Below are 13,665 nucleotides of genomic sequence, written 5' to 3'. Positions count from 1 at the left end.
CTCCTCCCCCCTTTTACGTAATTTTTCATTTCTCCTCTTCATTTTCCACTTTGCTCCACGGTGTTTTTGTTTTTTTTTTTTTAACTTCTTTTGATTTTTTTTAAAAATATGGATGAACAATCAGTTCCCGAATTACATCAAATATTTTATTCTTAGTTCACTGCACGATCTAGTTCAAAAATCAACACCAAACTAATTAAGTGTTTTATCTGCTATTTCTTTTTCTTTTGCTCTGAACTTCTGATCAACGATGTTGATCTCGAAAGTGTCAAAAATAATCTTATTTTCCATCTTTCAAAGGGTTCTTTTATATAACTGAATGTATATTTGATTTCCTCATAAAAAATCCCCCTTTTCACACAATTTTAATGCTTTATATGCAAATTCATAGAATAATTTTGAATTCGGCCAGCTAATGTTTGTGGCTAGTTAAGTTGGATGCTTCTCTTCTTGTTAACACCAGGAAAAAGATAAATTTAAAAGACAGTGTAACATAAACAAAAGGTGAATGTAATTAAATTAACAATTTTAACAAATGACTACTTAGTGTAAAAACCTGCCAAAGATAAATCTCATAATATCTGATTTTCTTTCTCAACGGGAATGACATGTATATCAATTATCAAAGCTTTATTTCAACTCCAATCGAGAAAAAATGCAGCGATTATGATTATACTATTGTTAACTAAGACCTATTCTGAATCATTTTTTTCTTGAGATAAACATTAACAAACCTCAATTTGAATTGGCGGAGACAGACGAACACGGCTTCAATTTGAATCGACGTTGCGATTCAAACTAAGGAAAAAGAATAAAATAGATGGGTCAATCCTATTTTTCCCAACCCTCACTAAAAAAAATTTCAGAAATTATTTTTTCCCTGCCCTGCCCTGTCATGTTTATTTGTTCTACTGCCATGCCCTGCTCTATATGTTGTTGCCCCTGTCCCAATTGTCATCCCTAAATTCATTCCACCAATCAATGGTATATATAGTACCTAAAAACATCCAAAAGAAAATAAAAATAGGACTCTGCAATCAAAAAGGCATTATTACCGACACATTATACAAATGAAGCTCACTTTTCCCAGATTTAATTTCTTCAACTTCAAGATATTCTTCTCGTCGCAAGCATGTTACTTTCACTACACTTCTCAGGAAGAATGCATGACAAAGATGACAGGAATAATAGTGAGAAATTAATAGAAATATATCTTACAGCACTCTTGAAGGCTTCAAATGCTGCTTCTGGAAGGTAAGCATATGTGGTACCACTATCAAGCACAGTCCCATGATTTCCATCAAAAACCCGTGGATTCAGACTCAGTGCCTTCCCAGCAACATGTATCTCCTTCAGTTCAATATTGTAATATGGACTGTTGCCATCCGAGACTAGAGTAAATGCATAAGTTTATCAAGTGCATTTGTTAGGAGAACACCTAACATTACTGTGCCATTAAAACAATTATTTCCAATACATACCTGCGTCCAGGATCCGAATTGGTAAAGACCATGTCTGCAGGGGGTTTTATTCCACCAAGAACCATTGCACCACCACCGAAGTCCATCCCTCCATAACACAAGGAGAAGGAATCACTAATTACATGTTTCTCAACAAGCTGATCCACTATACTGAGATCCCCACGACCCAAGCCCATTATACCATCAGCATGCTGGCTGTAAAGATCACCAGTTTCCCTATTTTCACATCCAAATACAGCTCGCTGTGGTGCAAGCTCGCTTTGGTTTCCAAAGGACACAACGTCCTGTCCAAGCACCCCACTACTAGAACTCATCTCAGCATACTGTCTTTCGTAAATACACTGCTCCCTCTCATTGTCACATGTACAGTCAATATTGCATTTTACGGGCTGATAGGTGCTTGACATTTCTGGCTGAAATCTAGGATCCTAAGTAGAAGAACATTCAGAGGATTATTACCATCCAAATTATAGAAATCAAAATGCAATATAATATCACTGGTCAAATTAAGCCACTCTTATCAACAATTTGGACTATTGTAATCTTATAGGCTACAAAGCTATCAAGGGTAGTAATTCGTTATACTTGATATCCACTAGCAGACCTTATGATTAAGATCAAATGAGTAAAATGTCCTCGGTTACATGATACCTGTTACTGGTGGGAGGTAGCAAGTATCATGTGGAATTAATCGAGGTGCGTGAAAGCTGGTCCGGACACCATGATCATCAAATAAATAAATTAAACAAACCAATAAACCTCATGTAAAACATCATCAGAAAAATCAAGCATGCAAGGAAATCTGTAGCTCAGCAACAATGAGAGTCTTAGAATTTGTTTCATAAGTAGAAACTTAGAAATTGATATTGAACCAACTTCACCTTTAGGTTGTTTAGTCCTTTAATTATTCCTTTCGTCTTCTCTTATATTTCAAATTACTTATGATAGTTGTATTTTACAATGGGCGTCAACCCACTACAACCGTCCTTCTCGATCCATGTTTGGCACCAGTTATACAACTATGCCTCAAACCCAAACAAGTTGCGGTCTGCTATGCTTGGCACCGGTTATACTTTGCAAAATTCCTAGAGGTGGGACAACGTCCATGGAGGGATTTGTGTGATTCTTAGAGAAATACCTATTTGACTTATAGTTAATTGTCATCGGAACATAATGAGCTTAAATAGAGAAGAATGTATATTAAGGATTTATATAACCAATCCTAACTAGTTTAGGATCGAGGAATATGTTATTGATATTCTTTTTCAGTAATGAGATTCATTTAGGATGCCTAGATCCAGAATGAGATTCTTTTGACATTGTGCTCAAACTCTTCATGGGTTAAAATTAGACAACTTCGATTAAGTAATTTCTGCTAAGGTACAAGGCAGAATGTAAGATTATTGAAGCTGATGCCCTTTTCTCTGTTGTCTATTCTGAAGGAAAACAAAAAAAGATCATTTGAAGAAAAGCCATTGAGTTCATAACAGTATAAGGAACTTTTTATTCTTATTTTCAATAAGCCCAGAGTAGGAAAGATCTTTATCTACACTTCTTTGTGGCTGAACTTAGAAACTCCACCAGCATCATCAAGTTTGCAGATATTTTTGTCTGACTTCCCTTTGTTCCAGTAATTCTTTCTATTCACCCTTATAATGGGTGGTGCTTATTTAATACATCTTACAACTTCACCAACAAGACAATTACTGTCAATTGACCAGGACTTCCCAAACAAGAATAGCAAAGATCCAAACTATAACGTTTTTATTCTTTTTACATTTTTATTATTCCAATGTAAGCAAAACGTAAGATCTGATGATTTCATCTGAGGTTTGAGATTCCATAGAATGTTCTTCCACATAATGGAATGATAAAAGTGTGAATCAATTATTCAAATGAGATTAAGCTTGTATTTAGTAGATAAAATACTGAAAAGCAACTTCTCTTTCCCTTATAAACATAACCAAACAACTAAATATATCACAGTTCATGAGTTTACACATTTTTCTACCATGTCAAAATCTTCAAGTTTCTGAAGCAACATACAAGAATAAAAAACTACGTGTTATGTCGTATTGAGCTATTATCAGTCAGAAAATACATATAGCTGAGGATCCAAATATAACAAAGTTCTTGATCAAAATTGATATACAGAAAGTTAAAACAGAAAAAAAAATCAGAAGTGTGTCTACCTGATGCTTGCCGCATTGTTCACACGTAGAGCAAGGCACATATGTAACAGTACTCCCAGTATCCACTATAAGAGCAAACCTCTGGGGTGGAGTTCCAATCCAAAGACGTGTTGTATAATATCTACATCAAGTAATTTGCCACAAATCAACAAAAAAGTAAAAGTTGCTTTGCAAGAATTTATATATTCATTTTCCACTGTCTGATTATCTTGAATTATGGATATGTTACTCCAAATAAAAAATGCCAATTTGTTTGCTCAATTATTACTCTAAATCACTCGTCTCCAATTAAGGCATTGTTAATCTTAATACTCAAAAAATAGAAGATTTTCTGTCCAAAACATTTTAGATGAGGAGAAGTTAGCTCCTATTAGGAAACAATTTGCGAGTGTAATTAAGGTAAAAAAAAAAAAACATATACAACCGTTGAGAACAGATCGTAGCAGTTAATTGAAGAAACTGACCCGTTGATAAGTAGATCGTCGTGGAGAGCCATTTGAGCATTCACCGGGGATTTCTGGAGAAGTCGACCAGAGAGTTGGGAAGGAGAGGAACGAACCGATGTGTCTTTGGGGGGAAAGAGTGGGAGAACCATGGCAGTGCGATGACTGGTATCCGAAAAGTGCAAACATGAAACGACATCGTAATCGACCAGTGTAAATATAATGCAGAGTATGGTGAAAGTAGCGGTGAACGATGCCGGTTTCATTGCAGGACAACTATTGCCGCCAGATATCTCCTATGAAATGTGAGATCGCCAGAGATGAAGAAAAATGACAAGATTCGGTCGGTAACAAGGCCCGCCGGAAGGTCGGCGACACCGGAGGAAAAGGACAGAGTAACGGAATCTGATTAAGCAAAGCCGGGAAGGTGGAATCGAGATGGTGGGTTACATTACGCCTATTTCTATTTTATTGAATTGAAATGAAATTGCACATGGGGTGTCATGATTACCCCAAAGCGTGAAACTTAAAAATAAAAATTAATAAAAAGCTTACATCAAATCTTTTAGAGAAGGTTATTATCCTTTGACATTAATTTTCATTTAGATATTTTAACCAAGTTTTACTCATTTTAAATATCTTATATCATACCATATTGTGATATTTAAATATTTTTTAATAATTCGTCAAATATATAAAGTGTGTGTAGAACACTCACCGATGACAACATCTTGCCTACGGTGCAGAATGTCCTATATTTTATCGGCGCATAGAACTATTTACTTAGTAGATTCACTAGTTTAACTTATGTGATCATCTAAAAATTATGACTCATTAATACCCATGATGGTTACATGATTTATGGAGACTTGAGTTATCATGAACTCATATCCCCATATCGATGCTCAATACTACTCCCAAAAATATACTTAGCACATGTGTTTTAAAAGCAACTTCCTTCTTTGGGTTGAGATAATTGTTCAACACTTAGCTTTTCGAATCAATGTTCCCTTTTCTTGCTCAAAACTCTTTTGGAAATCTTAGTTTCCTCTTATCTTAACTGTGAAAACATCTATGGGAATACTTAGTTCTCTTATAACTTTTGAGAAAAGAACTCAACTCTTTACTCTTTACTTAGATTGAAACTTGAGTCGTAAAACGAATTTAAAACGTTTATTAAAGACTCTTGAAACTTTAAGAAACTTTGTTTTGACTTACTTCTTAACTTCTAGACTTAACTCTTAACTTCTTTGACTTTGATATTAACTTTCCTTGAATTGGATTATTGATTCAAGGTTCATGATATCATGTTTATGGATGATTTCATGATGTTTAGATGTACCTTAGAGTGTTAGAATCAATTAAAAACGTAGCTACATCACTCAGAAATTAGTACGTAAAGATAGGGGAAGAATGGGAAGAATTGGCGTCTCTGGCGCTCTGAGAGGCGAAAGGAGACAACTCTCAAACTTCAAAGAAGTTTTTGTGGTATACTGGCTGGCACGACATGCCAGAGGCCAAAGTTCACAGGAACTTTTGTGGCGCTCTGGCAGGCGGACGCCCCAAGCCTTGCCCAGAAAACTTTGGACTTTTCTCCTTCTTTTTTCATCTATAAACCTCTCTAACTTCAATAAATCTTTCCCCAAACGCTGTACCCTCAGCACCCAATAGATTTAATTCGAAAAACTACCCAAAAACATGAATAAAATCTACCCCAAGCATCAACAACTCAATCAACAAGAATTCGACATTTATTCTTCAAGAACTTCACTTTTTAACATGTAACCAACTCAAAATGGCTGAATTGAAACAATTTGGTGTATGGTGAACTAACCTAGCACGAAAAGATCTCACATACCTTGATAGAGATCACCACCGATGAAATCCACTCGCAAACCTTGTCGTTCATGGCGAATGCTTGACTTTTTTCCCTTTCCTTCTTCTTTTCTCTCTTCTCCAAGTCCTAAGCGTGATTTTGATTTTCCAAAACTGAACTAAACTTAGTTTTTACCCCAATAAATTCCTAAAACGAAATAGGAAATTAATTGGTGAAAAGACTAGTTTGCCCTTCCTTAAATCCGGATTGGGGCTTTTCGTACTTTAACAACCCAACATCCCATAGGCATATCTCCCTCATACGATATCGAAAATGTGCAAACTCAGTGGTGTTGTAAAAATCTCTACAAGGGATTTCGAACCATATCAAGAACTACCTCTAACTCATCCTGATCTAAAAAACTGATGGCCGTTTGAAAATGACCAAAACTCACTTTCTTATCTTAAGCAATTTTTTAAATTTTTCCTTTTCTTTCCAAAATTGAATATTTTTAGTTTCTTACCTTATCCTTAGTTATTTCGAATTATGAGATGTTACACCTTTCCCCACCCATATCATCTTTTCACCTCTCTCCCACCCCACTCATCGTCTTTTTTAAGATTTTTCGCTAACCTTCTTGTTTGTGACATCATGAATTGTGGCCCTTCTAATGGGTTTTGAATTTATTTTTTTGTAATGAACTCTTTTCATATTGAATTTTATTTATTTTTCTGTAGCATCATCAAAACTATTTCTTCATGGAAGGAGTTCAAGTTTTAAGAGATGGTGGCTAAAAAATGAGAAGAAAATGAAAAAATAAAAATAAAAATGATTAAATAAAACTTTCACGTATTGGTATTGAGTGTATTACACTCACTATGTCATGTCAGTAAAAAGTGTCAAAATAACACAACGGGGCATGACATGAGGTGTTTAAAATGAACAAGCTTAGTTAAGGTGTCTAAGAAAATTGATGTCTACTTTAGGGGGCACTGATGGGTTAGACATTTAAAGAAAAAGGATCATATTCACCATTATATTTATACTTAAATGAAAAAATCATTAGTTATCATAAAATATAAGCAGTATAGTACAAACAATATAAACAAGATATATGGGGAGTAGATTGTAGGGATCATCTTATTCAAATGTATTCATGTCTCTTGTGTGTTTCTTACAATGGTGAATGAATAAATTTATTTATAGGTTGAGAAATCACTCCAAAAGTCACCATATTAAATATCATAATAAATAAATCCATTCTTATCCAAAAAAGTTTACATAACCTAGAGAATACACATAAATGATAAGTATAAGTTTATGGATAAACTCAATGGACAATTCACTTAGTTCACTCGATTTATAACACTCCTCTAGATGTCCACAGATAATGTTCCTCGTTAAAACTAGAAAATTTCAGTGAAAAAAAAACTTAGTGAAGAAAAAAGAGTACACACATCTCATAATATGCTAACATGTTGCCTTATTAAAAATCACTACAACAAATTATATTATGAGGGACAAATTATTTCGTCATTTATAAATCATATTTCTTCACTAAAAATCTTGTGTCACTCGGTCGTCACTAAAAGTATACAAAGACGATTTAGTGCTTCGTCTCTAAAAGTATTATATTAACTACAAAAAAAAAAATTGTTCCCAAATTCTTAAATATTTGTGACAAATTTATTTATCGTAAAAAGTATATTTTTTTAGTTAATAGTATAATTTGTCACTAAAATCCCTCAAATTTTTTTAACTCATGGCCAGGAGCTCACACATTATATTTTCTTGGGGATTGAATTCACAACCTTAAGGTTGGGAGTAAAGAGTGCTTACCATATGATCAAACCTCTCTTGTCTCACGCTTTTATTTTATTTTTTACTTCATTCATTTCTTTTAAATTTAACATTTGTAGAAATAATATATCATATGATTATTTATACTCATACACAAATGCATAAAATTTATCACGCACAATTCATTCAAATATAAATTATATTTTAATTAAACTGTATATTATTTAAAAATATATATTTAAATATATTCAATACAATACTGTCATTTTATTTATTTATTTTTATAAATTTTAAAAATCATTCAGTACAATCATAAATTTATATAAAATTAAACTTTCGATATTATTTAAAAAAGTGAATGATCGGTTCAAATCGATCAGCAAATCAATTGTTTTGAGCAAAACACCAATACCCATAACTATAGTACGTCATCATAATATATATGAAATCCTAGTTGGTTCATTTCTTTTTTCTTTATTTCAATTTTCACTATGATGGAAAAAATTAATAAAAGTTCATGAAATATTTTGCACGTTTGTTAAGTCTAAGTTTGTAAGTCGATGTTATGTTTATATAGTTGATCTACGTACGTATATGAAATTACTACTCTCTCCGTCCAGAATTATTTGTCATGTTGCGCTTATCAAAAGTCAATTTGACTAATTTTCAAACGTAAATTGGATCACATTAATTCGATATTTTAAACAAAAAAAATTAGATATTCTAAAACTATATAAAACATACTATAAATTACAATTTTTTGCATATTAATATGATGAAAAAATACATCTTAAAATGTTAGTCAATTTTTTTATATTTTGACTCTAAAAATAGAAACCATGACAAACAATACGGGACTTTAGGGAGTATTAAATCTTATCTTAATATAATATGAAGGAGAATCATAGACAAGGTGATGTGACACCTCCCTATGATCTCCACACGTATTTATCTTTTTTCTCATTTTTTTGGCTTTTTTTCTTATTTAAATTAATTATTTATTACAAAAGTCATTATTTAATTTATTACAATAAGTATTATATTAATGGAAAAATATTTACAAAAAAGACTCTTCACATGCCAACTTACAAAGAGCAATTATTCATAATCCATACCTTTCTACGGCCCCTTAAAGTTGTCCACATAATTCATGTAGATACCTCAATTAGGACTAGTACCTATTAAACACCTCTACTCACTCGAATTTGATTCATTTAGACACTTTTGGTGAGGTGGCGCAAAAAGTGTAATTCACATCTTGGTGAGTGCGTGAAGTTAATATTTTAATATTTTTCCTTTTTCTTTTCAATCTTTTCTTTTTAATTTTCTCATTATTTTTTTTAACAGTAACAATTTTTTTATCTTCTTCTCTTTCACCATCTGAAATCACTTTGCTTCACAAATCCATGGTCATTTTTTATTTTATATTTATTTTTAGAAATTTCATGTTTTCTTCTTCTTCTTCTTCTTTTTTTAATATTCTAATAATTATCAACTTCCGTATGGAGATCACCATTCACAATCTTTTATCAAAAAAATGAAGATGCCTTATTTATCGAAAAAATGGAAATCATCTACAACTTCTTTGCCGGAGAAAATAAAGATCATTAATAATATGTCTTTTCTCTCCCTCTTCACCTCTCCCACCACAAACCACCTTGATCTATACCCCTTCTTCCTCCCAAATCTAAAGTAGAAACAGAAAAATTAAAAAAAAAACAAATTTGAAATCAAAATAAACAAAGGAATATTAAATCTTTTAAGAAAACACCATCTATTCAAATGGAAATAAGAAAGAAGACATAAAAGAAATTAAAATGATAAATTTATACCCAATATATGTTAAATATCTATTTTTTCTAAATGGAGAATTAACAATGGTGGAAGGTGGAGCTGTTATAGAAAGAAAAAAAGGGAAAGACTTGTATGAGGTGGAGTGCGGGGGGTGGGTGAAGGCGGGTGTATAATTTCTTTTCTTTTTTTTTAGTTTTTTTAAAAATAAAAATTTAATGTCTTTTCTTAAAGATTTTTGTTAACACCCAATTTTGACTCTTCCCGAAATAAATTGATTGACGAGCTTTTTAATTCTAAACAATTTAAAACGATGAGTTTCATAAAATAATAATAAAAATTATATATTTGGCAAGGTATTTTAACTAATGTTGTCATTTTTGTTTAAATTTTTAGAAATATAGTTTGTTTAACATAAGTAGATATAATTATAGTATTTTATAAAGGTCGGAAATCGTCTCAAGAGATTTTAATTTTAGTAATTATTTTTATTGATTTAGTCTAGTATAATTTAGGTTATTCAAATTATTTAATTTATATTCGAGCTTTATTTCATTTCATTAAATTAAGAAGTTGTTTAGTTGATTATATTAATTCGTCCTATTTAGTTAGACGATTTTAGATTCATTTCGATTAAGTTTCAAAACTTAAATTGGCTAATTTGCAATCGATTTGATCATTTTACTAATTCAAAACCAGCCATCTCTTTGCCCCATTTCTTGGATCCTTTAAGGCTCCACTTTGGGCCTCAATTGCTCAAACCCAATCTTTCCCCAATAATTTCCGCAGCCCAATCCATTTCCTCCACACTTTAATTGAAATCTTCAGCCTTTTTTTTAAGGAAAAATAACTTAAATACACAACTATAAGTTTAGTATTCTCTAATTTTCCCTTCTTTTTTTAAATATTACATAATTTTTTTTTAATTTTAGTAGAAATTTAGAGATACATAGCATTCTCTCTCCTATAACACACACTTCCCCAATATCATGCCTATTTTTTCTCCACTAAAACACTCAATTTTCTGAATCACTTGTTGAATTTTGAATTATTAATTTTAATTAAAAACATTTCACAACATTTAATATGAAATTTTGAATTTCAAAATTCAAAAAATTTGAAATTTCTGAAAATTGGACCATTGTTCTCTGGTTCTTCTTCTTCTTCTTACTCCATCATCCGTCTATAGTTCTTCTTCTTCTTATTAATCCATCATCTGTTCTTATTTTCTTCTTTTTTTTCTTCTTGTTCATTGTTATATTACATCAGCCGTCTCTAGGTCTTCTTTTTCTTCTTACTCCATCATCCGTTCTTTTTTTTTGTTCATTGTTCTATTACATCATATTAATGGATCCTTTTACTAATAGAAGGATTTATGATTCGGACGATGAAAATTGGAAAGAAAATAGAAAAAAGTCTTTGCATGATCCTATGAATGTTCGGAAGGATTCAAACAAAGATTTTGGCAAATCATCTAAATCAAAGGTTGACAAAATACACCAAAAAAAGAGAAAAGAAGCAGCAACCATTGTTGTTGAAATTAGTAAAAATTTTAGTAAAGGAATCCCATATGTATCATGAATTTTTGAAAATTGTTATCATGTATCAGACAATAAGTTTAATACATAAGTACTCAGTGTGTTATAGTGTGTTAGCCGATGCATTGATACATGAATTAGATGTGTATCATATGATTTCCTATGTATCAAGAGTTTTTGAAAATTGTTATCATGTATCAGTCAATAAGTTTAATAACTGCGCCATCAAGTGTGCTTGCTGATACATATCGACTCAGTGTATTATAGTGTTTAGACGATGCATTGATACATGAATTTGATGTGTATCATATGATTTTCTATGTATCACGAGTTTTTGAAAATTGTTATCATGTATCAGTCAATAAGTTTAATAACTAGATGTTCATAAAAATGTCTTCAAACTAGATGATATAATCTTGAATTTTCAAAATTTGAAATTGTTATCCAATTACGTGCTGAATTAATGCTTATTAATGAACTGTTACCGTAATTTAAGCTGATTTAGATAACAAATTTAAATGTTTTGTTTTTTCCCCCTTTTAATCTTAACAGTTTTAAGTTACTGTGTATCATTTACCATGTATCACAACATACTAATGTATCACGCCACAGCAATTTAAGGGATTATTAGTAAATACTAAATTTATTGGGATAAAATGTAATTATTGTATTACACTATGGGATTCCTTAAATTTATACTTTTTTTAATCCAAATCCATCAGCAAAACTAACTCAAAGCCCAGTCCAACCCCGCCAATTATTCCCCCATAATTAAAAGGAAAAATTAGTAAACTAGTCAAAATAAATAACATATTTAGTAAAAATATCCATACTTTATAAATATTAGCAATAATGTCAAAAATGTCATTATTTTAAAAAATTTATGTGTTCCAATTTTCTTCCTATTTTATCTCTCTTTTTCAATTAATTCTATATATCCTTTTTTTTTTTAAAAAAAATCATTCTCTCTCATATTTATCTTTTCAAATTGTTAATTCTCTCTCCCATTTAATTTTTTTTCTCTCTCATGGTTATCTTTTCTGATTTTCCTCCAACATTCAAGTTGCAAATATTTTTTTGCCATATATTTTTGTTATTTTTTTAATCCAAAATTGAATCAACAAGAATCCCTTTGATTAAGGTATCTCTAATCTTTATCCTATTTTCAGATTTCTTTTCTAATTTTATTTTTGTTTAAATCTTAAAAAAATGTTGTTTGTATTTCTCAATTTCCGTTATGATTTACTCTCCAATGGCTGAATTCAAGAGGCTTACTAGAGATATTCAACTTAATCAACCAATTTCTGATGATTTTTCATCCTTTAATTTATTTATTACTTAACAAATTGTGTATAATGTATAATTCACTGCTAAAATGAGGGAAGAACATTTACAAGACTCATTAGTGTGCAAAACCTTCCTCAAATTCAGAACGCAAATGTAGAATCTTTGTCTACTCATGAGTATCTTGAAAAAGACGACGAAGATCGGATAGTTGTCGAACAATTTTCTATTAGTTTGTTTTGTATTTATAGTTCTTTTTTAGAATTTGGTATGCTTTCTTAATTTGTATTCAAATCACTATGTATACTATCAATATTTGTATTTATTAAAAATTTCATGTTGCATGGTTTATGAATCTTGTATTTGTCCCTAATTTGTATTCATCCAAATGTATGTCAACTAGTTATGTATTTTATTTATAAGAAGAACAACTTTCTATTAGTTTATTTGTATTCGAATACAAATACAAATAATAGACATATTGGAATGAATACGACTTAGAAAAGGAAACAAGATTTTGAAAAGAAAAATAAATACACAGTGAAAAATATATACGAATACAAATGTATTTCTTAAATAGCTACATTTTATTTGATATACATATTGGAATGAATACAAACTAATAAAGGTATGTCAACTGAATTTGACATTTTTTTCTAATTTGTATTTATTCTAAAGGTATGTCAACTAGTTATGTATTTTATTTAAGAATGAGTACACCAAATATTCAATTATTTCTTTTCAATTTTATATTTCATTCACTTTTTCATCATACTAATTTTTTGTATTTTATATATTATTATACAAAATTCTAAATAAAAACTAGAATAAATAGAAATACAAATAAAATACATATTGAAATGAATACATACAAGATTTTTGAAGAAAAAAATAACTATATAGGGAAAAAATATATGAAAACACAAATATATTTCTTAAATGACTATATAGATAAATTCGGCATACCTATTGGAATGAATACAAACTAATAAAAAACTATAATAAATATAAATAGAATATATTGTGGAATGAATATAATTTTAAAAAGGTAAAAATTCTGAAGAAAAAAAAACAAAATTTAAATTTATTTGAAAATGTAACTGATGAGAAAATTAAGGATGCTTGCCTTTTTTTGAAATATTCCCCCCCTTAATTTTCTCTTTTTTGTTATTAAATAATTATATTCTTTAAATAAAAATAAATAATAAAAACATAAATAAGATACATAACAAACTAAAATGACATTTTTACTAAATATTGAAATTGTTGCTAATGAATCCTCTTAAATGCTAAAATATTGACATTTTGAAAAATTTCTCC

At 30.3% G+C, this 13,665-nt stretch overlaps 1 protein-coding gene across 3 annotated transcripts in view; it reads right to left on the bottom strand.

Moving 5' to 3' along the window:
• Positions 1-4,630, bottom strand: part of LOC107002764 (aspartic proteinase-like protein 2) — an 11,140-nt gene extending 6,510 nt beyond the window's left edge. For 2 of the 3 annotated variants that reach the window (XM_015200929.2, XM_015200930.2), the window contains exons 1-4: positions 4,138-4,630; positions 3,674-3,794; positions 1,482-1,909; positions 1,219-1,375 (exon numbers count right to left, since the gene is read on the bottom strand). In XM_015200929.2, the coding sequence (XP_015056415.1) occupies positions 1,219-1,375; positions 1,482-1,909; positions 3,674-3,794; positions 4,138-4,382 (951 nt within the window). In that variant the 5' untranslated portion in view covers positions 4,383-4,630. The remainder of the gene's footprint in view (positions 1-1,218; positions 1,376-1,481; positions 1,910-3,673; positions 3,795-4,137) is intronic. The other variant, XM_015200928.2, reaches the window with a different exon arrangement.
• Positions 4,631-13,665: the final 9,035 nt, after the last annotated feature.

The sequence above is a fragment of the Solanum pennellii genome, chromosome 10 (assembly GCF_001406875.1).
Source record: "Solanum pennellii chromosome 10, SPENNV200".
NCBI classification, from domain to species: domain Eukaryota; kingdom Viridiplantae; phylum Streptophyta; class Magnoliopsida; order Solanales; family Solanaceae; genus Solanum; species Solanum pennellii.
This window is presented reverse-complemented; position numbering and strand designations above follow the sequence as displayed.